Source organism: Cebus imitator, unplaced genomic scaffold, assembly GCF_001604975.1.
Source record: "Cebus imitator isolate Cc_AM_T3 unplaced genomic scaffold, Cebus_imitator-1.0 Scaffold106, whole genome shotgun sequence".
NCBI classification, from domain to species: domain Eukaryota; kingdom Metazoa; phylum Chordata; class Mammalia; order Primates; family Cebidae; genus Cebus; species Cebus imitator.
This window is the reverse complement of record NW_016107421.1, coordinates 3,163,341-3,190,540: the sequence shown is the minus strand read 5'-3', so window position 1 is coordinate 3,190,540 and position 27,200 is coordinate 3,163,341. Positions and strand designations below refer to the sequence as shown.

At 51.5% G+C, this 27,200-nt stretch overlaps 1 protein-coding gene across 10 annotated transcripts in view; it reads right to left on the bottom strand.

The window, feature by feature from the left end:
- Window positions 1–4,135: 4,135 nt before the first annotated feature.
- Window positions 4,136–27,200, bottom strand: part of AGAP1 (ArfGAP with GTPase domain, ankyrin repeat and PH domain 1) — a 617,831-nt gene continuing 594,766 nt past the window's right edge. For all 10 annotated transcript variants that reach the window (XM_017537728.2, XM_037741753.1, XM_037741754.1 and 7 more), the window contains 2 exons: window positions 9,889–10,144; window positions 4,136–6,758 (listed from right to left, as the gene is read on the bottom strand). In XM_017537728.2, coding sequence (XP_017393217.1) covers window positions 6,555–6,758; window positions 9,889–10,144 — 460 coding nt within the window. In that variant the 3' untranslated portion in view covers window positions 4,136–6,554. The remainder of the gene's footprint in view (window positions 6,759–9,888; window positions 10,145–27,200) is intronic.

Below are 27,200 nucleotides of genomic sequence, written 5' to 3'. Positions count from 1 at the left end.
ATTTTCCCAGGCACCTCCAGGAATGTCAGGGGACAGCCCAGGGCCATGGTGCTGGGCGGGGGGCTGGGCTGTCTGCCAGTGTCTGCGCAAGGCCCATCAGGATTCCATGCTGTGGATAGTCCTTCCTCAAGTGCTGAGGCCCCTGCCCTCCTCATGCCCAGCTGCTGACCGAGTGTGCTTCCAGTGTGTTCTGTTTGCCACAGCTCCCCAAGCAGCTCAGACACTAGCTTCCTGGGCCAGTGTGGACCACTCAGCACCAGGGAGACGAGGGTTTAATCTCATTTAGGGGCAGCTGTTCCAAACAGCAGGTGTGTGATGGGGGTTTGTTCCCGTGGGAAGAGTCCCCTATGCACTCACGCCCCGTTTGGTTCCTTTCTTTCACCTGCACCTGAAGACAAAGGTCATGGAGTCCCCCCCACGGCACATTCTAGACCAGTCCGACGTGGACTTCGACAAGGAGTGTCTTATCATATGGCTTCACCATCCTCGGGTCGGGGGGGGGTGCTCTGTACAGATGCCCTGTGCCAGGCCAAAACGAAATGCCCCGTGCCAGGCCAAAATGAAAAACAAGCCCTGAGCCAGCCTCTTTCACATTCACGAGGGCATCCTGTTTTGGGCACATGGCACAGCTGCCTAGCCTGGGTGTCCCAAGGCCGGATGCCACAGCTGCCCGCTGGTCTCACCCAGCGCCCATGGGCCTGAGCTCTGGGGCTTCCAGAGCCTCAGCCAAGAACAGTTCCACCCAACAGGCCAAAACCTCAAACCAAGTGCTGCCATGTTACACCAAAACCAGAACCTCATAGAGAAAGACAGGAAGGAGGGGTCTTCAGATTTACGTTTGCTTACCGCTGCTCTGGGGTGGGGAGGGGACGGTGTTTACTATGCTGGTGAACCTAAATACTTTCTCATACAACTCACAGATTTAAAAAAGACTTGTTGGTTTCACAGAATCCCTTTCCAGAATCACCTGCCGACGCACACATGTGATCTGAAGAAAGTCGCAGACATACTGATTAAATGGGGGGGTATTAATATTTCAATCATCTATTTAAGGGCAGTACTTCTCTCTAAGGGAAAAAAAGTTTGTGTTTTGAAACAGTAATATCTAAGGAAATACTTCTTTCTTTATGGAGAGGCGAGGAGTCTGCCACAGGGGTTCCTGTCTAATCACAGACAGGCACTGGCCAATTCTCTCTAATCACAGCGCAGCACCCCAGGGGCCAGCAATCACCGTCTCTCCGTACCTGTGTTGGAAGTACCCATTTGAGGACTGTTTCTTTATGATCCAGCCACTCCAAGGAGATACACCTGCGCCCCTTCTCTCTCCCTCATCATGGGAGGAAAGCTGACATTTTGTTGGAATGTTCATGGTTAAATGACAGAGGACCCATCCCCATGGGACACACAGGGCCGAGGCAGAGCTGCCCATTGGGCTGGGCAGGGCAGGGGGGTCTCCCGGCCCCACTCACTGTGGACGGTGCCACGCCTGGGCGTGCTGGCCTGACCTGGCAGGACGGGATGGCATTAAAGACACATGACTGTAAGGGCTCCCTGAAGAAGGCCACTCAGGAATCCCAGCGTGAACCACGAAAGGTGGGAAATGCACGCCTTGAAGCCAAAGGCCCTTATTTAGCTTTTTGGGGAAGGATGGGGGTGACGATCATTCAAGATGTGACTTCACAACACGTGAAAGCCCTGTCCGAGGCGGCGGCTGGAAATAAATGGTATTTCCTTTGAAGGAAAGAGGTGTCTCCAGCACTTTTCTATCTGAACTCCTTCCTGACTGCTTTTCAATTCGTTTGCTTGAAGGCCATAAATACAACCCCGCCACGTTCTAGAAAAGTCTCCACAACCGTGTTTGGGGGGGTGAGAGACGGAAGCAGAGCGGATGCCATGCGGGGAGAAGTGGCCCATTTGGGTGCAGGGTTTGCTTTCCAAACACCTTTGCCTCCTGAGTAGTTGCTGAGGCCTGATCATACCCATCTCAGGAGAAGTTACATAGTTGCCAGGCTTCCTAGCTGCCGCAGCAGGAACGTGGATTTCCCCTCATTTACAGAACATCCTAAATGCAGTGGGGGAGAGATGGAGTCCTGGGCGGCATGGGGACCCACAGCACCTACTCCTGCAGAGGCTGTAGGTTGAGCAGGTCACTCTCGTGGGGTAAGATGAGCCCACCAAGTTCGGGCACGGGACACACTGGGAGGCTGGGGAGGGGGAGAGAGGGCAGGGCCTGTAGCCATGCATGGCCGGGCCGGCCCGGGGTGCCCTCCAGCAAGCTCCAATTTCAGATGGGAGCGGGGAACGCCAAGCGAGGCCCAATGCAGGCATGAGTCACAGCAGCTCATGGCGATGGGAAGATGGCATCTGAAGGGAGGGATGCTGTCCACACTAACACCACCAACAGTCTGTGGGGGAGTCGGAAGAGGTGCCTTGGCCCTGACACAGCCCCCGCAAACAGCACGAGGGCAGAACTCAGCCCCTTCTTCGCCTCCAGAAAATCAACCTCAGACTACAAAGCAAAAGACACATGTTGAGAAAAGTGGGCAGGTTCTGGAGGGGCTCTCGGGGAGAAAGGGCCTCCTCCTGGGCGCCTCCCCGACCCTCCGATGCTGTTCTCCACATGTGGAGGCCCAGGGCAGGGCACTGGCAGGCTGAGAGAGGAGGCCCCAGGCTCTGCTGGTGGCAGTTAGCACATGTGCCCATCATGGCCTTCCCGGGATGCAGGCTGGGGGCCAGCGTCACCAGCAGGTGGGTTTCCTGGCATGTGCTCTGGCTTTGGTCCCATCAGCGTTTCTGTTCTTAACAAGTGCTCCTGTTTTCCCGGCATCCTTCCCTGGGCCAGGTGTGAGGCTGACATTTATCACACTGGTTCGAAACCTCAATGCATCCTGCAAGTTTCACAGATGAGGAAAAAGAGCCCAGGAAGCTGGAGGGATGGCAGCGCCGGGTGAGCCTAGGGGTCTGTCTTTCTCATCAGACCATGTTTCTCCCTAGTGAGGTCAGAGACAGCTCCTATGCAGACACAGGGAATGGCCCCAAATGTGCAGATGTCACAAAAACCAGAATAGTGGTATCTACGCTGGATGACAGAGGCCGGAACCGTGCAGCCCTCTTCAGGCCAGGCCAAATCTCAGAAGAGGGAGCTTCCATGCAAGGCTCTTGTGCTGAAAAGCCACTACCCAGAACTGGCCTGTGGACTGGGGTCCCTTAAGGAAATGCAATTCAGTAAGATCCTGCCCGCTTCTACATCTAATAACCCCTCGAATGGCAAGCAACCCACCGCCTTCACCAGCTTTTCCAACGCATATACATCGTGAACACACTTGGGAGACAGGACAGTGCACCTGGTTTTGGGGCCGATGACTCAGGAACTTGTCACTTGCTCACCCTCCTGGGATGAAACAGACGAACCAGGGACCAGGCGATGGGTTAGTTAGGCAAACCATCCACCCACCCTAGCACCTGGGCCAGAATCACCGTGTCCTGGACCCGCAGGCTTCCTGCCACAGCTGGGTCTGCGTCACATGTTCCCCCACTGCAGTTCAGTCTCCAAGAAGCTGAGTGGGGGGGAGCAGATGTGTCCAGCTCCCCATGGGGTTACATGGGCTGCTCCAGTGCCTCCCCCGGCTGGCTGCTTCTCATCAAGAGGGAATTTTTATTCTGCACAGGAAAGGTTAGGTGGACCCTGCACTGGTGATCTCCTGTCATTGTTACGCCACAGAACTGAACATGGAAATGAACAAGGAAACTCGATCCCCTTCTCAGGCGAGTTATTCCTAACTCCGCCCTCGGTCCTTGCCTCTCCCAGCCTCGGTGATAATTAGCTTGAAAGTGGGAACCGGAGTGTGGTCAGCAAAGGAGGGACTTCTGGTTAGGCACTGAAATACGAACAGATTACCCACCCGTCTTCTTTATTTGGAAAGGCCCTCGAAACTGCCTTTCCTTCTGCTACCAAAACTTGGGCCCTAGAAAGCGGCTGCTGCGTGGAGCAGATGGATGTCACTGGGAGTGGCGGGGGAGGGGCTGTGTTTTCTAAGGAGGGGTCATGGCAGCCCATGTGGGCCTGGCTGAGGGCCGGGAAGGGAAAAAAACCAATCTAGCATTCAGGTTGTGGAAGGCAAAGTGAAACAAGAAGTCATTTGGGAAAATATTATATTATAAACACATAGAATAATATGTACACACTCATATACATCCCGAAGATAAGCCACAAGGAATTCCGTTTCTTCTCAAAAGAAGGCTTCACTATGATAAAGCATTCCTATAGTGGGGATTGACTACAATGAAATAATTTAAGAATTTCATTTATACTAGATCTGTGTTCACTACAGAGTCTACGGTAAAGGCTGTGTGGAGGCGAATGTGTCTAGCAGATTAGAACACGAACGTGTTCTTCAAAAATAGGCAATGACCTTTCTTCTCTATTCACATTGACAATAGCGACACAGTGATGGAACGCAGACTGAAAAGCCGAGTGGCAGGACGATGGGACTGTCGTCAAGGTTCTCAGACGTGTGGCTTCTGGACCTGTTAGACTTTTGGACACGAGTAATCTCCACTTAGCTTTGCTAAGATTAGAAATTCCCATGAAACACTTACCCACATATAAATTCTGTGTAAAGCTTTATTTTTTCCCCACCTACTTTAATTTTTTTAAAAAGTGAAAGAAGAGGAAAAACTCTTATAAAACATAAGGTTTAATATACGAGAGCAAGGAACACCCCGGGGGCTGCCAGCGCGCGTGGCTTTGCGTTTCTGTGCTATGTGAGTCCAGTGTCCTAGTCTTCCATCGTGACAACCCTTCCCCACACTGTCATACTGCCAACGGGCTCTGGGCAAAGCCACCCTGTTTTCTTTTTAACCTGGGGGATGCCATGGTTTGGCTGACTACGTTTGATGATCACCACTGAAGGCAGCTGACTTTGGAAGCAGCCGGGTACTCGCACAGAAGGCCGGGCTGCGAGGTCAAGGTTGTCTGGTTCTCAGGAGCCAGTCTGTGCCACAGAACCATCGGCAGCTGCCTTCATAAGGCACCTCGGTCTGGCATTCAGAAAACCACCCTGTCCACCAGAGCCCCTTGGTCTTGGTTAGCAGAAGCCGTATCCGATCTAAATCATGCTTTCAATCACGAGAAATCACATTCCTTCTTTTCCCTTTCTAATATACTTCAGTGTGTCTTTTTTTTCCCTCTTTCTCAATTTTAATAAGTAAATTGTACCACCATCTTATTCTGAGATGTTCCTTTTTAAAAGCTGTAGATCACATTAATGGAAGTGTTTACTGCTGGGAATATTTTCCATGTACAATGATCTGTAACTCTCTTATCTCAACTAGTTGCACATTATTAGTTCACATCCAGTTCAATTTATAAATTAAGAGAGGTGCCATTTGTCTGTACAAAAATCAATGCATATTTATGAACTTCTTTTATTCAAATATATTTTCACACATCTGATCTAAATACATAATACAGAAGCCTGTGTGACTTGGGCAATGCGGCCCAGGAGGGCCTGAGACGAACACATCCACCTCGGCAAAAGGACATAAAATCTCTCTTATGGCCGGAAAAAATAACCATGTGTATTTTGTGTATTTACTTAGTTTACGAAATATACTCGAAACGCTATTATTTGCTGAATTTGTGATTTCCTTTTGAATTTCTGAGTTATTCTTATTTATTTTTCCCATTTTGTTTTTGCACCAAAGAGACTGCCGTCAAATAATACTCAGCGACTGATTTCCTCTCTTTGGACTGAAAAATTAAACAGATACTAAATTATGACAGTGAATTTAGAAAGGAGGGCTCCAAGGGCTTGAAAGAACATGTCTGGGATAATATGATGCTTCTAAGAGTATTGCAATCACATCGCGGCAATCACCGGAGCGTGCCGCGTAACTACCTCCTCGGCTAATATGCTTTCTTCTCGGTGATGACTAATCATGTTCTATTAAACAGCAGTAATGCTGGAAGAACTCAACTATACAAGTGTAATGAAGCCAGTATTCTCCCTGGACAGATTAGCTACAACTGATTTGACACATACCATCATAGGGGCTTCAAACCTGACAAACTCTGTGCTTGCTTCTGATTTATGCCGTCAAGCTCCTCGGAGAAGAGATGGAATCCAAGTGTTCCGTTTGGTAGAGGTGAAATGTACTCATGTGCTTAACTGCCAGTTAAGGAAAGTTGCCCCTTCTCCTTGTTCCTCGCCTCCCCTCCCCCTTGCGTCCCCGTCTCTTGTGCCACCAGGACAAGGGTCCTGCGCCGTGTGCTATCATCAAAGAGCTGGGCCCGACACCCTCTCCTGTTTGTGGTTTAGGGGAGTTTATGCAAAGGAGCCACTTCTTCTGCAGTCTCCCGGCCGCCTCTTTGCCCCTCCAGGATGTCCAGGTTTTGTGATTTTGTCTGGGGTGAGGGTGGGTGGGTGGGTGGGAGGAGGCGACCACCAGGAAGAGTGAGGGGATGCGACGGGACTCACGTGCTGCGACTTCCGAGCGAGTGTGCGGTGAGGCTGCCGCGTGCCGGGTGCGGCAGGCGGGGGCACGGCGGCCCCTCAGATGATGGTGGGCACCCTCCCGCTGCTGTTGTTCCGGTTATTGTTTCTCCTGGACAGGTTGGGGGTGGCCATGAGCACGAAGCGCTCGTCGGGGCAGCCGTACTGCAGCAGCACGTCGATGCACTCCTGGCTGGAGGCCTGCCGGGCGTAGGCCAGCGCGGTGTTCCCGTGGGCATCGCGGGCCATGACGTCCACCCCGTACTATGGAGGCAACAGAGCCCACGTTAGTGTCATACAGCTTGTGATGAAGGGGAGGGCAGGGAAGCTTTCTCTCAGCCCTTGCACCTGGCTTGTGCCGGGACCGCGGGGCCAGCTACAGAACTGGCTGGGGCGCTGGAGCCTGCTGCTGGCAGCCTAAACCCGTGGCCAGCATATTATTTTAAGGAAAGAATATGTTTTTTTTTTTTTTTTTCCAACTGAAAGCTCCTCCTTCGTGTAATATTAAGGATATTTTGGGATAACTTTAGTTTTGCTGTTTCTATTTTGACTTTCCAATTGCGCAAAGAAAAAAAAGTCGTTTTGATCTCAGAGGGAATTTTCATTATAAAAAAATACATAAATAATAGTGCAAGAAAAAAAAATCACCCATAATCTTGCTATTCAGAGATAGCCTCTGTGAATTAGTGTATTTCCTTCCAACGGTTTTTTTTTTAAAAAATCTAAATGTATATATGCATAACTGAGATAAAACTATACAAGTAATTTGTATCCTGTTTTTTATTTTTATTTTTTTTACCAATCACTGATCACTGGACTGTGAGCATTTTCTTTTTTTTCTTTTCTTTTTTTTTTTTTTTTGAGATGGAGTTTCACTCGTTACCCAGGCTGGAGTGCAATGGCGCGATCTCGGCTCACCGCAACCTCCGCCTCCTGGGTTCAGGCAATTCTCCTGCCTCAGCCTCCTGAGTAACTGGGATTACAGGCACACACCACCATGCCCAGCTAATTTTTTGTATTTTTAGTAGAGACGGGGTTTCACCATGTTGACCAGGACGGTCTCGATCTCTTGACCTCGTGATCCACCTGCCTCGGCCTCCCGAAGTGCTGGGATTACAGGCTTGAGCCACCGTGCCCGGCCGCATTTTCTTACATCATTAAAATGACTCAGAGGCATGGCACGAGCTGCAGCAGCTTACTTCAGCCCAGGAGTTCAAGACTAGCCTGAGCAATACAAGGAGACCCTGTCTCTACAAAGAAACACATTTAAAAAAAATTAGCTGGGCATGGTGGCGTGTGCCTGTGGTCCCAGATACTCAGGAGGCTGAGGTGGGAGGATTGCTTGAGTCCAGGAGGCAGAGGCTGCAGTGAGCCGAGATCACACCGCTGCACTCCAGGCTGGGCAACAAAGTGAGACCCTGTCTCCCCACCCCGAAAAAGCATGACGCATGCTAGTCATATGGTACTCCACCATAGAACCCAATTCAGAACTCTCCTGTCACTGCTGAACATTAGGTAAAAACTGTCACTGGAAGAAACAGTCCCTGATGTATGTCCTCGCACAGAATCTTCCTCAGGGTCTGTGATTAGTAAGTGATGATTAGAAGGGGGGAAATTCCAGGTTAAAGTACACAACATTTTTAAGACTTTTGCTCATGAAAAAGTGTGAATTCACTTCCACTTCAGCCAACTCACAATGTGTGGGACTTACAGGCCACTCAGCAGCACGGAACGACACCCATCAAAGGAATTTTTGTGCAATTTGGGAAGGAAAGATGGCCTGCAATTTATAAGTATGTCCCCCGCTCCCACCAACAATTCATATGTTTAAGTCCTGACACCCAGTACTTTAGAATTTATTTGGAGATAGAGCCTTTATGGTGGTACAGAAGCTTAAATGAGGTCACAATAGGGTTAGTATCTAGATGAGAAGAGGAAGAGGCTGGGTGTGGAGGCTCATACTTGTAATCCCAACACTTCGGGAGGCTGAGATGAGAGAATTGCTTAAAGCCAAGAGTTCAAAACCCATGGGCAATATAGTAAGACATTTACAAAAAGTTTTTAAAAAAATTATCATTCATGGGGGTGCATGCCTGTGGTCTGAGCTACTTGGGAGGCTGGGGTGGGAGGACTGCTGGAGCTCAGCAGTTTGAGGTGACAGTGGGCTATGATTGTGCCACTGCACTCTAGCCTGGACAACAGAGCAAGATTTTGTCTCAAAAACAAGGTGGTCAGGGAAGGAAAGATCTACCAGGAGCGAGTGCAGAGGAAAGGCTGTGTTCTCGCAGGGAGAAGGCGGCCGTCTGCCAGCCACGGAGAGGCCTCAGCAGAAACCAACCCTGCCGGCCCTTTGATCTTGTACTTCCAGCCTCCAGAACTGTGAGAAAATAAACGTCTGTTGTTTAAGCACCCTGTCTGTGGTATTTTGCTGTGGCAGCCCCAGCATACTACATACGACTCTTATTTGCGTTACATCACATTTGACTGATGAGCAGAAGCATCGGAGGGCTTCTGGTGTAGGATCTGTACATCCCATCTCTGTGCCCATCAAAAAAGTCAGACCAAAAACATGCAGAAACCTGCAGCATTCTACATGTGCTGCTGTGGAACCTGCTGCTGTGCTGACCCATCCTGCCTTGCGGGTAGAGACAGAAGAGCCTCCTGCTGGGTGACCCACCACTGGGTGCTGCCCCCAACTCCTGGGCACACACCTGCTTTCCCTACCTGGGGAGCCTCCCTGCAGGCAGCTTTCTGCCCGCCTTGGGTGAGGACCTGCGGTGGCTGAAGCCCCAGGGGATCACAGGCAGCCCCCATGTGGGCGTGAGCTTCTCAGACACAGCCCCCGGGTGGCACAGGCAGGACCTCTGTATAATCACTTTATCCTTCTCTTTCGCTCATTTGAACACTGTGACAAATGCTTCAATAGGAATGTAAAGAACAATTTTCCCCAGTAGAAATTAATCAGAATGGTCCAAAAGAAGCCCTTTGACAAACTCCTACCACATCAAACCTCAAAGCTTAGGGTCCAGTATTTCTGGGTTAAGTGAATAAAAACACCAAAGGTTTGGAAAAGGGGAAACCCTACGAGCCCTCCAGTTAATACACCCCCTTTCCTCCAAAAGATGATGGAAATGAAAAAGTGGGACACCCCCAACCCTGCCTGACAAGGGGCAATCCCAAACGTGCAATTTCCGGAAACTCCAGCAAGTGCTGTACACGGAGGCCCGACTGTCTCTGAATAAGGTCCCGTGCACTTCAGTCTGAGTTTCCCATTAGGAGCTCTTCCCACTTGCAGATGGAGAACAGCCTTCTGCCAGAAAGATGCCCACGGAAGCAGAACAGAGCAGAGTGCCCCCTGCAGCCCCATCCTCCGCCAGGCGTGCCGGCCACCTACCCAGATGAGGAGCTGCGCCAGGACCACGTTCCCCTTGCGGCAGGCCAGGTGCAGCGCTGTGCGGCCGTCTCCCTCCCCACAGGTCTCGTTCACCTCGTCCCGGGAGCCGTGCGCCAGCAGCAGGATGGCCGTCCGCAGGTCCTCGTCAGCGGTGGCCCGCAGCAGGTGCTGGCCCAGGGACAGCTCCGTGCAGGGGAGTGGGGCCAGGAAGAGCTTCTGCTCGTACTTGGCACGAATCCACCGTTCCTTCTCTTCCCTGCAAAGAGCCACCAGACAGGTGTGGTCACCATCAGGCGAGAGAACACGAGAACCAAGAGGGAAGTGAAATAGCAGAAAGCAAGGGTCTTCACTCGGCACAAAGCCCCATGGGGGAGAGGTTAATCCACCTCCACAAAACAGTATCCTCACCAGCAGCATCAGTCCAGAAATGCAGGTTCTCAGGCCACGCCCCAGATGCCCTGTATCGGAACCTCTCCGGGCATTTTAACAAGCCCTGCAGGGGGGTCTAATAGCCCCCAGCTGTGAGAGCCGCTGATCTCAGGCTCATATATTGCCTTGGTGCTCTCCATTTCTGTCACATTTCATGTAGAAGCTGTCCTTGGAAAGAAAGCTCGATAGTGAGGGCTCAAGGCTGTGGCCTTGGTTCAACGGCTCACACACCCCGACGCATGGGGGAGCCACCCTATTGCCTCGGATCCGCACGACGGAAGCATGGGCTCCGGGGCTGAGAGCTCAGTTTCACTTTAAGCAAGAAAGACTGTAAGTCAGGACTGTAGGACACCTGGCTCGAGTCACAGAGGGTGGGGGATGGCTAGTGCGCTCCCCACACCTGGGGGTGACCATGTGCTCTTAGCTCCGAACTCCGAAACAGGCGGTGTGTGTGGACTCTCTGGGTCTCCAAACCATTTCAGCTGCAGAAAACACGGCAACAGACTCCCGCAGGAGAGGGCTGAGTCTCCAGTGAGGAGCTTTAGAAGGGAGATGCAGCTTTTGGAACCTGCAGATACTTGGGGATGGCTTAAGCGGAGGGGACAGATGTCAGGAATTCCTTAAATGACAAAGAACGGCGGGATTTTCTGAGGGAAATTGTTCCAGGGCCTGGGAAGCTGGCAGGAAGCTCCTGGAAGCCAGAGCTGAGCACAGAGGCAGAGGACAGGAGGAAGCTGGGGAGGGGTGGATGGTGCCTGCCTCCGCCCCCAGCGTCACAACCTGGCTGAGATGGGGCTGCCGGAGCTGGCCTCCTCTACAGAGGACGGGGACCGTGATCCACATCTGTGGGGAGGGCTGAGGAGGAGGAGGGGACAGGATGACACGAGAAGCTCAAGAAACGCAGGAGGAAACCGGAAGCGAGGCATGTTTACGTTGACCCAAAGGAAGGACCCCAGGCGAGCAGCTCCTGGACTCTGGCTACTGATGATGGTTTCTGGTTTCTCAAAAAAAGAGTATGAGAGATATTGAAAACTCAAGACTCTGCTGCACAGGTAGAGGGGGAAAGAAAGGTGAGGTCGTGGGGGACAAGAAGTTTTACAAACAATGTGAGATTTTACAAGTGCTGCTGAAATTTTATAAGGAGCCCGGGGTAGAGCCTGGCCAGGGAAGTGCTCCCCGCCTGCCTTTTTGACGAGGATGATGAAGAAAAGAGGCTGGGTATGATGGTTCATGCCTGTAATCCCAGCACTTCGGGAGGCCGAGGTGGGCAGATCGCCTGAGGTCAGGAGTTTGAGGCTAGCTTGGCCAACATGGCGAAACCCAGTCTCTACTAAAAATACAAAAATGTGCCAGGCGTGGTGGGCACCTGTAATCCCAGGTACTTGGGAGGCTGAGGCAGGAGAATCGCCCGACCCCAGAAGGCAGAGGTTGCAGTGAGGCGAGATTGTGCCATTGCACTCCAGCCTGGGTGACAGAGTAAGACTCCATCTCAAAGGAAGAAAAGAAAGTAGAAAGAGAGAGAGAGAGAGAGAGAGAAAGAAAGAGACAGACAGACAAAAGAAAGAAAAGCCTACATGTAAGAAGGGACCGCAGTTACCCACAGAGACTTCAATAACGCGCTGATTCACAATTGCCCCCTCCTAAAATTCAGAAGTTTCTCCAGGGGAGTAATCAGAGTACACAGCTACAAACGACACGGAGAAATCACTCAGAGCTTCTGCGAAAGTCTAGAAAGAAAACTCATTACCCGTGACATTTTTGCTTCCGAAACACAGAGGAAAGGCCTTGTTTACAGCTTTTACCCATGTTTACACTGCACCTAGTGATCCAGTGTCGAGTTAGCCCTAATCTGTTTTTAAATACTTAGGCAAACAAATTCTTCCAGGAGTAAATCTGGATTAGTTTTGCTTCACTTCCTGGTACATGTGAGTGACCCCAGGGTGACCCCCGATTCTTTTCATTTGGAGATTTCCAGGACAAACATTTGGCTACAGCTGAGAACTGACACCAGCTCCCAAAACGCAGCGGAGGCAGCCCCTGCACCCCACCACTAGGGCAAAAACCCACGCACAAAAGCACTGACAGTGTCTGGGAAATACGGGTTACGGAGACAGACAAAAAGAAGTAGTTCTGATAATACTTTAAATACCTTATTTAAAATGCATTAAACGTTTGTTGATGCATTTCATCAATCACAAAAGAGAAGGAGCAAAACGTGAATTAAATGAAAAGGGGTGGCGGTGAAGGATATGTCCAGATTTTCAGGTTCCAATTTGCTAACTCTCATTTTTTGGTAGGCATTAAAATCACAACTATTTTATTCTACTCTGATTGATTTCAGGAGTTGTTGCCAAATCACCCAGGGGTAAACCAGAGAGCTTAACATAGTAGCTACAGTGCTAACTGCAATTATTCCATTTTCTTTTGTATTTGAACACCCCAGCCAAAGAATGAGTACAAACCTACGGCTCGTGAACCTTTGGCTGTGTCAGTACGTTCTCCCCGGAACTGCTGGACTGACTCTGTCTCACATCTCACCCCAAGCTGACACACATCTGATGAGCTGTTCTTCACTTTTAAAAATCAGCATTGTTGATACCACCTTAATCCTGCAAGAATGGCTGTAATCAAAAAACAGTAGATGTTGGCATGGACGTGGCGAACAGGGAACACTTCTACACTGCTGCTGGGAATGTAAACTAGCATAGCCTTTATGGAGAACAGTGTGCAGATTCTTTAAAGAACTAAAAGCAGAACTACCATTTGATCTAGCAATCCCACTACTCGGTATCTCCCCAGAGGGGGAAAAAAAACCAAAATACTCATACACGCATGTTTATAGCAGCACAATTCACAATTGCAAAATCGTGGAACCAACTCAAATGCCCATCAATAACAGGTGGATAAAGAAACTGTGAGATATATATATATATACACACACACACACATATACACACATACACACACATATATGCATACATATACATATATATGATGGAATACTATACAGCCATAAAAAAGAATGGACTAACAGCATTTGCAGTGACCTGAATGAGATTGGAGACCATTATTCTAAGGGAAGTAACTTAGAAATGGAAAGCCAAACATCGTATGTTCTCACTGGTATGTGGAAGCTAAGCTATGAGGACACAAAGGTGTAAGAATGATATAATGGAGTTTGGGAACTTGGGGTGAAGAGTGGGAGGGGGTGAGGGATAAAAGACTGCAAACAGGGTACAGTGTATACTGCTTGGGTGATGGGTGCACCAAAATCTCACAAATCACCGCTAAAGAACTTACTCATGGCTGGGCGTGGTGGCTCATGCCTATAATCCCAGCACTTTGGGAGGGTGAGGAGGGTGGGTCTCTGGAGGTCAGGAGTTCAAGGCCAGCCTGACAAACATGGTGAAACCCCATCTCTACTAAAAATACAAAGTAGGTGGGTGTGGTGGTGCGCACCTGTAATCCTACCTACTCAGGAGACTGAGGCAGGAGAATTGCTTGAACCCAGGAGGCGGAGGCTGCAGTGAGCTGAGATTGCACCACTGCACTATAGCCTGGGCAACACAGCTACACTGTCTCATACAAAAAAAAAAAAAAAGAAAAAGAGAAAAAGTAAAAAAAGAATTTATTCATGTAACCAAATACCACCTGTACCCCAATAACTTATGGAAAAACTCAGCATTGTTTAAACTTTGTAATAAAAGGTGGGTCCAGGTTTTGTGGGGCTAAAAATGTATACCATTCTGGAAGCCTCCTTTAAGAGAAAGATTCTAGGATTCTGTACGTGAAGTTAGGAAGAGGGCCTGGAGGAGGATGGTAGAAGGGACAGCCCCGAAGGTTCAGGCTTCCTGATAGAAACTACTGCAAGAGCTGAAACCAGTGATTCGTAAGGGCTTGAAACCCTCTAACAATTCAGATCCAGAAAACGGGGTTTCGGTATTGGGGAGTGTCATCTCGGAATGCTGCAGAGAAAGGAGGTAAGCACCAAGTCCCTTGGTGACTCCTTAGCAGGATCAGCCTCCCTGCGGGCTCCACGTCCACGTGACCTCCTCTCCCTGCGCCACCGACGCCCCCACATCTGTTCCTGCGGCTTTCATCACCTGATGGAACCAAAGCTCTTCACCCAAACTTCCTGTGCTACTTAAAAACACAAGCTTCCGGCCGGGCGTGGTGGCTCACGCCTGTAATCCCAGCACGTTGGGAGGCCGAGGCGGGTGCATCACTTGAGGTCAGGAGTTTGAGACCAGCCTGGCCAACATAGTGAAACTCTGTCTCCACTAAAAAACACAAAAATTAGCTGGGTGTGGTGGCACATGCCTGTAATCCTAGCTACTTAGGAGGCTGAGGCAGAAGAATTGCTTGGACCTGGGAGTTGGAGGTTGCAGTGAGCCAAGATCGCACCATTGTACTGCAGCCTGGGTGACAGAGTGAGACTCTGTCTAAACAAAAGAAAGCAAAACAACAACAACAACAACAACAACAACAAAACCAGAAGCTTTCAATGCTGACTTCTGAGTCCTTTGGGACTGCAATATTTCATTGTTTCCTCGGATACTAGGAGGTAGCCAGGGAGTTAGGGGCAGCCACTGGGCTTTGTGTCTGCATCAGAAGTGATTCTTGTTAGAGGCTGAAATTTAACCAGTATGAAGACAGGACTCGGACAAGGGCAATGGGCTGTTTGGGTGCTAATTCAGCAACCTCATGCATGTCAGCCACCTGCTGTGACTTGAAGCCCACCTCCTGTGGCTGTTCCCTTCCTGATGCCAGGGGGGAAAGCTTAGCTCTCTGCACTTTCTTCAATGGCAGGAAAAAGAAATCTCCTCACCAACGCTGAGCTCAAAGGCTGCACTCTGAAGCAGTGGAGACCGTGGCTTGTGTGCCTTCTTTTTTTCTAGGTAGGGGTGTAGTCTTTCTAATAACTTCTTGGACCCTCCTTTCCTCATCTGTCACATGCGGACAGGGACGTCTACACCAGGCAGGGCTGTTTTGGGATTTGAGATCACGCGTGTGGATAACAGCATGGCCACAGTGGTTCCCCTGCAAAGAGCGGCTACTGTGATGACTGATGAGAACAGCCTCTCTGATAATTCAGTGGGATGCTGAGCACACAGCTCACAGTAGAATCGGCACATGTAAACAAAGTGCCAGGGGCCACGGGTGCAGAAGGCCTGCTGGGCGCTGGGGGCTTCTACATCATGGCTGTCTGTATACACGAGCCTCACGCAACTCTACATGCTCAGCATGGTAGGGGGACCGCTCCTGGCCAGGGGCCTTGCCAAGCCTGCTGGCACCCTGTGAGCTCCCCCAAGGGTGCAGAGGATGCCGAGACTCTGGAGTAAGGAGGAGTCTGGCTGGGGTTTAAATGACCTCACAGCTGTCAGAGTCGCCGGGGCAGCATCTGGTTGGCTCCAGCCCATAGCCTTGAGATGTATAAAAGCTTCTTGGATCTTAGAGGCTGAGTCATGTCCCACAAAATTCACATGCGGAAGCCTTAACCCTCAATGTGGCTAAATGTGGAGATGGGGTCCTTCAAGGAGAGAATGAAGCTTCAATGACACCATAAAGGTAGAGCCCCAATTCAATACGCCAGGTGCCAGTATAAGGGGATGGGACAGTGGTGATGTCTGTCTCTCCCTCTGAGCGTACCCCAAGGAAAGACAGGACATGGGGAGAAGGTGCCGTCTGCGAGCCAGGGAGAGACGTCTCACCAGAAATGAACCCTGAGGGCACCCTGACCTCGGACTTCCAGCCCCCCGAACTGTGAGATGTGAATGTCCTGTGCTGAAGCCACCCACGTGTAATATACTATATGGCAGCCTGAGCCGACGCACACTCTGGACAGCACCCTCCATCTTTCTCACTAGCATCTGCATATACAGGTCACACGTGACCAAGGGACAGGCTGACAATGGCTTCTTCTCGATGAGACTCTTCCACCCAGAAGCATCTGCCATAACTAAGACGCCACGACATCAAAGCACACAGACCCAAATGGTCACTCGGATGCCTCGATTCTACTTCTGGGATCCCCGGCTTGTCTCGGCCGAGCCTTTCATTTTCCCCAAGGAAGGCCAGTTCAAGAGCAGGCAGCTGGCAGTAGATCACCTCCCCTCATTCCAATCCCCGGGAGGACCACTGCTCACAGCCTCCGTTAGCTAATGAGCTAAAAAATGAATTATTGGCGCGGCCAGTTGTCAGCAGAAAGGAGGGGGCCCAGCTCCTCATTTGATGCGGTGCTGACACACCTTTAAATAAATCAACCGCTGGAGAGCGAGGGGAAAGGAGGGAACGGGCGACTCATCAGAAGAAAGGCACTGACCCAATCCCCAAAATAAAAAGAAAAGGTACGTTTCAGGCACCATCACATTTCGTATGTGCTTCTCCTCCTGCCTAAAAGAAGGCGTCGTTTGTAGGTGGCTCTTTGCCTCTCTCTGGGCCATGACAGGAAGCCATCCACAGGGACGGCCAGGCGCTGGGCACAGGACTTAGGAATCACCAGGTAGGCACAGGGCCTGGGTCGCAGGAGCCATGAGTTTTTTGGGGTCTGCACGCTCAGAGACAGACACGCTAGCATTGCAGCCTGATGGGCTCTGGCGCACCTGAGCTTGAGGAGTGGTGACTTCGTCAAGGTGGCTTCCCTGCGTCCACCCCAGAGACAATTCTCTCGGACACTCCCCACCTGCAACCCACATACTTAGTGCCTGCCACGCCAAATCCACCACATGACTCAGCCTGCAAGGTGTTATTTCCCTGTAACCAGAGCACTCAGTGTGGGGATAAGGATGACAGTAACGGACTTTATTGATCATTCCTGGTAACACCAGACTCTTAAGGGGACCCCGAGCATGTACATGTTTTAAAAAACAAACTCCATATCCAACGAAGAACAAGATGCACATGTGATGGCAGAGTGGTGGCCATATTTTGGGAAAAAAGAAACGCTGCAGGAAAGAAGAGGCAGTCAATTTCATTGCAAATTTCAAAGGGAGAAAAAGAGAGGAGAGCTTGGAACTGACAGACTTGGCTTTTCCTTCTTTGAATCAGAGCAAGAAGGAAGGGAAGACCCAGAGAATTTTTCACCATCCAGGCCAGACAGGGCTGCAGAGCGGAAGCAGAGAGGCTCCCAATCTGGCCCCCACCTTCAGGACAAGTCTGGGGCCATGAGGTTGCCAGCTGGCTGCCTGGCAGGGCCAGAGTTCTCTTCTCTGGAAAAAGATGGATGCTGAGCTGCCTTCAACCTGCCCAGGGACCAGACTGAGAGTGGGAAAGCCCTCGGTGCGTTTGTCTGTGAGTGTGAGTGAGTGCCCACTCCCGACTCCTGGGCCCCTGAGCTTGGGCCAGGATGCCCACACTGCTCCCAGCTTGCCCAGTGCCATACAACACCCAGAGCCAGCAAACAGAAACAAGGTGCTGCACAGATGGCACGGCAGCCAACTCAGCGACGACAGATCCAAGGTAGAGTCAAGAGCAGATCAGGAGGGATGGAATGGAGAGGGGCGTTTATGTTTACAAGACAAAATGTGGAAATCAGGGCTGGGGAGAGAGAGTTTTTATTGCTTTTTCTTTTCTTTTTTTATTGAAATGGAGTCTCACTGTGTTACCCAGGCTGGAGTGCAGTGGCACGATCTCAACTCACTGCAACCTCCGCCTCTCAGGTTCAAGTGCTTCTCCTGCCTAAGCCTCCCGAGTAGCTGGGATTACAGGCACCCACCATCACACCCGGCTAATTTTTGTATTTTTAGTAGAGACGGAGTTTCACCATATTGGCCAGGCTGGTCTTGAACTCCTGATCTCAAGTGATTTGCCTGCCTCGGCCTCCCAGAGTGCTGGGATTACAGGTGTGAGCCACCACACCCAGCCTCCAGAGAGCTTCTATTTCAATCTCTGTGGCAAGGACCCAGGGTGGGGGCCGATCATCACAGGCAGGCTGCACCAGGCTCTGTCTTGGGGTTACAGGTCCTGGGGTGAAAGCCTGTGGGGAGACCACATGGGAGCCCAGGGCTGCAGTGTCCGATGGAGAATACACCTAAGCAGGACCAGTCACATGACTGATAACTATGATGAAAAGGGAACAACCAGCTGTGATGGTTTATCTGTTCTCAAGTGACTGGGGGATGCCATGGGTGGGTCTGTGTGTTCCCAGCACTTCACACTAACACTGGGATCGACCTTTTCGTCTTCTTTTGTTTTGAGATAGGGTCTCACTCTGTCACCCAGGATGGAGTGCGGTGGCCTGACCAGGGCTCACCTCGACCTCCTGGGCTCAAGCAGTCCTCTCAACTCAGCCTCCTGAGTAGCCGGGAATACAGGTGCACACCACCATGCATGGCTAATTTTTTGTACTTTCTGTAGAGACAGGGTTTTACCATGTTGCCCAGGCTGGTCTCAAACTCCTGGACCCAAGTGATCCACCTGCTTCAACCTCCCAAAGTGCTGGGATTACAAGTGTTGAGACACGGTGCCTGGTCTCCTCTCTCTCTCTCTTTAAAGACAGGGTCTTGCTGTGTTGCCCAGGCTGGGTTTGAGCAGGCTGGATTGCTTTGGGTTCAAGTGATCCTCCTCCCTCAGCCTCTCCAGTAGCTGTGACTACAGGCGTGTGCCGCCATGCCTGGCTAAATTTGTTTGTGTATAGAGATAGCAATCCTCCCACCTCAGCCTCCCGAGTAGCTGGGCCTATCGGCATGGCATGTGGCACCATGCCCAGCTGGGATCAGCCCTTTCTCATCCCAGTAACTGGAAACGCTGCAGGGAGGGTGCCTTCCCTGCAGAGATGTATCAATGAAGTCTGCTGTTTGATCATTGCGAGTGTTTGTGTCACCCCAAATCCATTTGCTGAAATCCTAACTCCCCGAGGAGATGTTATTAAGAGGTGGGGCCTAGGTGGTGATGGCCCTGCCCTCATAAATGGGATTTGGTGATCTCATAAGAGGCCTGAGAGAGCTGGTTTGCCTTTTCTACCACATGAGGATGTAGAATGAGGCAGGCTCTATGAAGCAGAGACTGAGCCCTCGCCAGACACTGACTCTGCCGTGTCTCTATCTTGGACTTTCCAGCCTCCAGAACCGTGAGCCAGATGTTTCTGTTGTTTATAAATTACCCCATCTAAGGTATTTTGTTATAGCTGCCTCAGAAGACTAAGGCAGTAATAAACCTAGGGCTTCCTGCATAATTTCTCCATCTTTATTTACAATGCTACATGAGCCTTGTGGTGGGTTGTAGGTGATTGCTCATGGACATATATTTACATAAATGTAAAGAGTCACTATTAAAAATAGATAAACTCTGTTATACAGACTAGGAAAAGTATCAGTAATGTTCATAGCCAATGCTTATCCAGTCCCACCGAGTTGAGGCTTTTTTATTTTTTGAGACAGGGTCTAGCTGTGTCATCTGGACTAGAGTATAGTGGTGCGATCATAGCTCACTGCTGTCTTGAACTCCTGGGCTCAAGTGATCCTCCTGCCTCAGCCTCCCAAGTAGGTGGAACTACAGGTGCATATCACCATGCCCAGCTAATTTCTAATTTTTTTTTTTTTTTAGAGAAAGGGGTGTTTTTCTTTTTTTGTCTTTCCTTTTGGAGACAGGGTCTCTTTCTGTTGCTCCGGTTGGAGTGCAGTGGCTCCACGAGGGTTGCTCAGGCTGGTCTTGAACACCTGGCCTCAAACGATCCTCCCACCTTGGCCTCCCAAAGTGCTGAGATTACAAGCGTGAGTCACTGCAACTGGCCCAGGCTGAGCCTTTTGTATAATTATCTGGTTTAATTCTGACAACCCCTAGTGAGGAAGGTCCTATTCTTACCCCCATCTTAGAGGAGAAGGTAAGTAGTACAGAGATGGGGAACCCTGCCCAGGCCCCCCAGCTGGAACAGCTGACGGACTGGCTGGCCTGGCACTGCCTGACCTCCTGCTCAGGGATCTGATGCCTCCCAGATTAGGAAACTTCTTCCCATCTGCACAGCCGCTGCCTGGGCTTCGAGATTCTAGGTGGATCCACAGTGTCATTCCCCTGTGGCCACCTCAACACTTCGTCCTGGTCTCCGGCGAAGGGTGAGGCAGGGTTTGCTTCCGAGAAAGAAAGCTGTGGCCCCAGCGGGGCAGCTGTAAGCTGCACATGGGTGTTAACATGAATTAATGGAAATAAAATAATGTAAAAAACAGATCCTGGAGACACATTTCAAGTGCTTTACATAAATATGTGGTTGGCAGCTGCCACCTTGGGCTGCTGAGATCCTGAACATTCCCACGGCTGCTGGTCTAGAACGCTGACACCGCCGCCGATCAGGACATGTCCGCGGCTGCGATCGAGAACGTTTCTGCCATCACGGGGATGCCTGGATCCAGTCATCTCAGGTTTTCCTTCCTCCTTTGCTTCCCTATCAACATTATTTGTAATTTATTATTATAAATTTTTACGATTACAAAGATAATGGTAATTTATGGAATTTTAGAATGAAGAGAAAGGAAATCACTAAAATGGAAAAGGCATGTCATATAGATACCAGTTCCCTGAACAGAGGTGCTGTCCACGTATGAGGCGCCTGGGTGGTGAGGCTGACCAAGCAGCTCAGTCCCAGAGGTGACCCTGGTCACGGCAGGTGGCAGTGTCATCTATGCACTGGCAAATCCTTGTCAGTCATGAGCAAAGGATAGACCAAGACCTCTGGGGACACCTGGAGAGCTTGGCGAAGTGACACCCAGACACGACCACCTCCAGAGAGAAACGCTGTCTTTCTGCAACGCCCCATCCTCTGCTCCTCATGCATTTGAGAGCTGCGAAGATGTGGTCACGCACAGCCACCCGCAGCTGTGTTTTGGTCCTGGCAGGGAGGGCTCAGCATGTAGCCAAGGGGTAACAAGGTTAATGGCTTGGATTCCCAGGAAAGAAAGTTTTAAGCAAATAACCACAAAGCTTCTGACTGCCTTTTAGCGCTGTCTTGTGGTGGGTCTGGGAGATGAGCGGGACACAGACAGGTGAGTGGGCAGCCAGACAGCCCCTCAGTCCTCACGGGGGCCGCTGTGTGGGGCAGGGCTGGGCGTTCTGGGGTGCTGTGAAAGTGGTCTCTTGGTGGTTTCATCCTGAGCCTTCGAATCTCACAAATGTGGCTTTCTGAGCACGTCTACAAACACTGAGCAACAGCTTTTCCTGAAAGTGCACTCCAGGTCGAGTCTAATGTGTTCATTTGGATTGGAAACCCCTCTCTCCAGGGGCGAAAAGGCCAAAAGCAGAATTTGTGTATTTGTGCCTGCGGCCTGTCACAGCGTTCCCTTTGCAAACATCTCCCCCTGCCCCCGCCAACAGGTGGGAGAGGAGTTCAGCAGTGACTTTCAAGGAGATTCTGCAGCAGGGCGGGCTGGCATGGAGGAACACCCTCGGGGTGAGGCACAGACCGGGGAGGGACCCACCTGCCTGGTGTTGAAACAGTGACAGAGGAGGAGAGGAAGGACAGAGGAAGAGAGAAAGGAGGGCTAGCAGCAAGGAATTTCCAGAGTGCTTCCTGCCTCAAGCAAAACAGGAACTGGGAGGGGAGGCATGGAAGAGGGGGCTGGAACAATATGTGAGGAAGAGAGAGGGGCTTCCTCTCTCGGCAGGGGAAGACCCCGGCCCACTGCGAGCGGGCGCTGACAGCTGCCCCCACCTTGCACGCATGCCTTCTCCCCGAGCTGCGTTGCTAGGGGGTCAGGCGGAGGGACGGAGCACAGCCCACAAAGGCTGATGGATATTTATTCCTTAATTACCGAATGCTTTTAAGAAGCTGGCCACTGTAAATCCCGTGTGCAGGGAGCAGGAGGCAGTGGACAAGGATTTATGCTCATGGGGCAAAGACAAAATAAATATCCCGCCTGACTTCTGATCAATATTATGAGTGTTTTTGCCAACCTGCAGGGTGTTTTATGAGCACAGAGGAACAGAAGAGGATCATTATTAATTAAATAAAGTCAACCATATTAGGCTTATTACTTCTGCAAGTCACAGTTAAATGTGCCCGGCCGCAGGTGAGGGGGCTGGCGAATCCCCGGGCAGGTGTGGGCCCCAGGCAGCCCAGGAGAGCGAGGATGTGCCCGGGCGCTCTGGCCCCAGCATGCGGAGTTTACAGTGGCCAGCGTCATGACAGCAGGCATGAAGGAGATGTCGGATCAAGCTGAGACTTGAGGCACTCGTGGCTTTGCTGCCATCAGCACTGGGCTTTCCCAACACTCCCTGCCTGTTGGGAACCTGACCAGGCCTCATATAATATTCCCGGATACAAGTTCCAGTGCAAATGCAGCCTCATTGTCCTCAAGTGAGACAACCTATGGAGGCTGTCTGAGGAATCATGAAAGCAGGCGTGAAGATGGATCAGGCCAGCAGTCCACACCTGCCTGGGAGGGGGACGCATGAGGCCAGCTAGTGAACCCAGCCCGCACAGGACCAAGGCTCTGTTTGGTGTTTACATGTCCCAAGCGCTCCGTAAGCACCCGCGCAGAGGCGGAGGACCCGGGCCTCTCTGGGCAGGGCCGCGGTTGGCTGTAGGGCCCTGGGCAGCGCCCCCCACCCAGGCCTCAGCTTTTCCTCTTGAGAGGCTCAGTGATTCAAGGCCTGCTGCCTCTGAAGCTCGAGGTCCTGCAAGAGAATCCGCTGCGGAGGTAAAGACAGGGCAGAAGGTGCTGCTACCCCTTGGGGACAGAGAGCCAGCTGCCTGCCAGCAAGAGGCCTGTACGGCCGGTCCAGATCCCACCCAGGGCGCTCTCTCAGCCCACTGACAGGACGGCCTTGGCCCAGCTTGCCACGTTGACACGTGTCAAATGTACCACAGTCCAGGACAGCCACCCCCTCCTAGACTTCAGCCATCTCCACGTGGCCCGGCACACTCTGTGGTAGGCAGTTGGGCAAGGAAGCAGCAGGGGTTCTTGGGGTCTTATCTCCTGGGCCCCCCTCGTAAAGCCAGACCTTGCCTGGTCCTCCTGGCCTACTCCTGAGAGACCTGCAGACCCCATCCTGCTGCCACCAGCACTGTGACCCAGGCAGGTGGGAAAATCAGCCCACGGCCTGCACAGCCCTGACCCCAGCTGGCTGTGCATGACCCCAGCCGCTTTCTCCAACTCCGTTCATGGGAGATCCACCCCAGAATGAAAGAACTGGCTTATGTGAATTCTTGGGTCCCTGGAATCACAGCATGGTCCCCAGAACCCACCCTTCTTGAAGCTTTTCACTGCCTACTTGGGATGCCACAGGCTGGAAGAAGTGCAGTGTCCATCACACGGAGGGCAGGGGCTGGCTGAGTCACATACACCACAGCCGGGCAGCACACAGGTGCCCACGGGCCCCGAGCCCCACACCCTGCCATGATGCCTGCACGTCTGCCCTCCTGTGGCCAGCTCTGGTGAGCTGCAGAGGGACACCCGCTTCCCACTGAGGTTTGGACAAAATGCCAGGAAAGGCCAAGAGAGGTTGGGACACTGCTGCTCTGTAAATGGGCGAATGGTCCCCAGGCTTCAATCAAGGTCCTAAATCCAAGGTCCTCTCCAGCTCCAGCCACACTGATTCCCATATGTGCTTTGAAACTGGCAAACACAGCAGACATTCCGATGCCTGGGGCCCCAAAGGATGCCAGTCAGCCAGCCAAGGGCAGCTGGAAACAGTGATTTGCTGCAGCGCCAGGTGTCCCTGGGAGGGGCGACAGGAGCACTGGTGTCTGTGTGCTCCCGAAAGTCATTCGCTGAAGCCCTAACCCCCGGTATGATGGTGTGTGGATTCAGGACCTCTGGGAGGTGATTAGGTCAGAAGAGTAGAGCCCCCATGAATGGGATTCTCACCCTTATAAGAAGAGACACAAGAGATGAGTCCTCTCCTCTCCTCCACATGAGAACACAGCAAGAGGCATCTGTAAGCCAGGAAGAGGTCCCTCACCAGAAACGAATCAGCCAGCACCTTGCTCTTGGACTTCCCAGCCTTCAGAAGTGCAAGGAATATATTTCTGTGGTGTATTTTGTGACAGCAGGCAGAATGCACTGAGACAAGGTGCCAGCACCACTGCGGAGTTCACAGAGCCTTTGTCTCCGTCCCTGTCCTTGGTCCCCCCGGCCCTGCTCATCTTTCACCCTTACCTGGCTGTCATGTTAAAACTGAAGTGGATACAAGACTGTGTGCATGTCGGTTTTTTTTTTTTTTTTTTTTTTTTTTTTTAGACAGAGTCTCACTCTGTCGCCCAGGCTGGAGTGCAGTGGCACGATCTCGGCTCACTGCAACCTCTGTCTCCCAGGTTCAAGCAATTCTCCTGCCTCAGCCTCCCAAGTGGCTGGGACTATAGGCGCACACCACCATGCCTGGCTAATTTTTTTATGTTTTTCGTAGAGATGGGATTCCACCATATTGGTCAGGCTGGTCTTGAACTCCTGATCTCATGAGCTGCCTGCCTCGGCCTCTCAAGGTGCTGGGATTACAGGCGTGAGCCACTGCACCTGGCCTCATGCCCAGTTCTTACTTTTAAAATAGGTTAAGTGGAATGTTTTAGATTTTTCCATTCAGACCAATTAACAACTTTGCTCGCAGCTGTTTTTTCTTTAGGTAGCCTGAATGCATGTTGCTTTTTTGCTGGTTTGGAAAGTCAGCCCTAATCTCTAGACAGAAGGAACTCGGCCTCATCTTCCCTCCCAGCAGCCAGGAGAGCCTGATGCTAAGCTGCCAGGTGGAGCTGGTACACTCCGGTCAGAGCTACAGGAACTGGCTGAGACGGGCACCCACAGCTCTGCTCTGGCACCTCAAGGGTCCTCTGTGCACGCGTCTTTGTAACCCCAGTTGTATTATCTAAGTGGCCAGAGGGCTGTGGCTTTGTAAAGAATTCTGATGGTGGTCCTGGTCCTCACAGCCCTGTGCCCCCAGGAATCAGAGAAGGCACAAGGATTTTGTGAGAGGCAGACAGTTCAGGTGCTGGCCAAGGGGCAGGGTCCTCCCCTGATGGGAACATCGTTTGATGAGGCTGCAGGACTGAGGTCCCCACCTGTTGAGGAGCACAGCTGGGGGACATCTCAGCCCCATGTAGCCAGAGGGCCCTGGGGATGGAACAGAATGGGGTGCTTGGGAAACTGGAACTGCCCGGGTCAGCCCGGCCTGGTGGTTTGTCTCTCATAGAAGCCAACAGGCCTGGCCCTCCCTACTGGCACCCTGGCTGCTGGATCGGGCACTCAGCCTCTTCTCTCGGGCCTCTACACTGGTCTCCCGCCTTGCAGGATTCATGGGGCAGATCCACTGCCCAAAGCCCCCCACCTAAACGCAGGCAGGAAGTGGCTAAGGTTTAACACTGCTGCAGGCCTGGCCTGGAATACTTGATTTTCCTACCACCTGCAAAAGGGGATAAAACCCTCCACATCTCAGGAATATGGTGAGGACACAAGGAAGTCATGCATGTGACACAATGCCTGGGGCAGCCCTTGGTAAATGCACAAGGGCAGGGTGGGGACAGGAGCCAGGGAGGATGGCGAGGTGCTCAGAAGGGGCGTAGGAGGAAAACATGTAGCCTGTGCAGAGGCGGGGGGTGGGAGGGGTCCAGCAGGATAAGACTGCACAGGCTGCGAACAAAATGAGGACCAGCCACCCCAGCTGCCCCCTTGGAGGGGAAACATGTCCCAGGCTGGGTGCTCAGGGCTTGTGCCCAGTGGTGGGACCGTGCCTTTGGGAACAGCAGAGCATGGAACCTGGGGTGACCAGTGACCCTGGGGGTAGAGATTTTTTCCTTTTCTGGGAGGCAGTGACTGGGGGTGGAGGATGGAACGGGTCAGAGGCGCTGGTTTTGGGGAGAGAGACCCCTCCACAACACACGTGCTGTCTGGAGCAGGGAGGAGGCAGGGTGATGGGAGCTGTGTCTTCTGGAGTTACAGTCAGTGCTCAGAGCGCAGGCCATTAACGACGCGGGCCCTGGAGACGTGACACCCAGGAGGTCAGGCCTTGGGGCTGGGAAGAAGCCCAGGAGCGGAGGGGCAGGCAGAGGCAAGAGGTGGGCTGGGGCTTGTGGTGGGAGAACCGAAAGCAATTTTGAAGTCTAACTTTTAAGAAAATGACTTTTGAAAGAAAATGTTACACTATTAGCAAAAGGCAGAACATCCAGAATGTTCTAGAAGCAGCTGAGATATTTTTATTTTTAGTATTGCGCCCCTCCCCCCCACCATTTTCTAATCTTTTGTAAAACAACACAACAAAACATGAGACCTTTACAGGAAAAGTTGCCACAGTGACACCCCTTTAACTCACAAAGTCTTTGTGTCTCTCAGCCCTTCCTGCCATTGTCCACTTGCAGACAGATTTTACCTACGTGGCATTTAACACAGCCACCTTGATTATTCTGCTCAAAGGAAGTTTTTTTTTTTTTTTTTTTTTTTTTTGAGACAGAGTCTCACTGTGCTGCCCAGGCTGGAGTGCAATAATGCGATCTCAGCTCACTGCAACCTCCACCTCCGAGGTTCAAGCCACTCTACTGCCTTAGTCTCCTGAGTACATGGGATTGCAGGCATGAGCCACCACAGCTGGCTAATTTTTGTATTTTTAGTAGAGATAGGGTTTCACTATGTTGGCCAGCCTGGTCTTGAACTCCTGGACTCAAGAGATCCACCTGTCTCAGCCTTCCAAAGTGCTGGGATTACAGGCCTGAGCCACCACGCCCAGCCTCAAAGGAAGTTTTATAAGGGAAGTTTGTGAATTCATTTGGAAACTGAGTATGTGTCTATGAGTGTGCATGTGTGTGTGCGTGTGTTTGCACAGAAACATAGCTAAGCCATGCTAGTCACACACAGAGTGGAAGTTTCTGTATTTTACCATTGGAAAAAATGTGAACTACTGTTTTAAAGCATAAATCCCGATAACTGTGCGCCCAGTGAGAGGGAGCCCCAGCCAGCGGGGTGAGGCCGCCC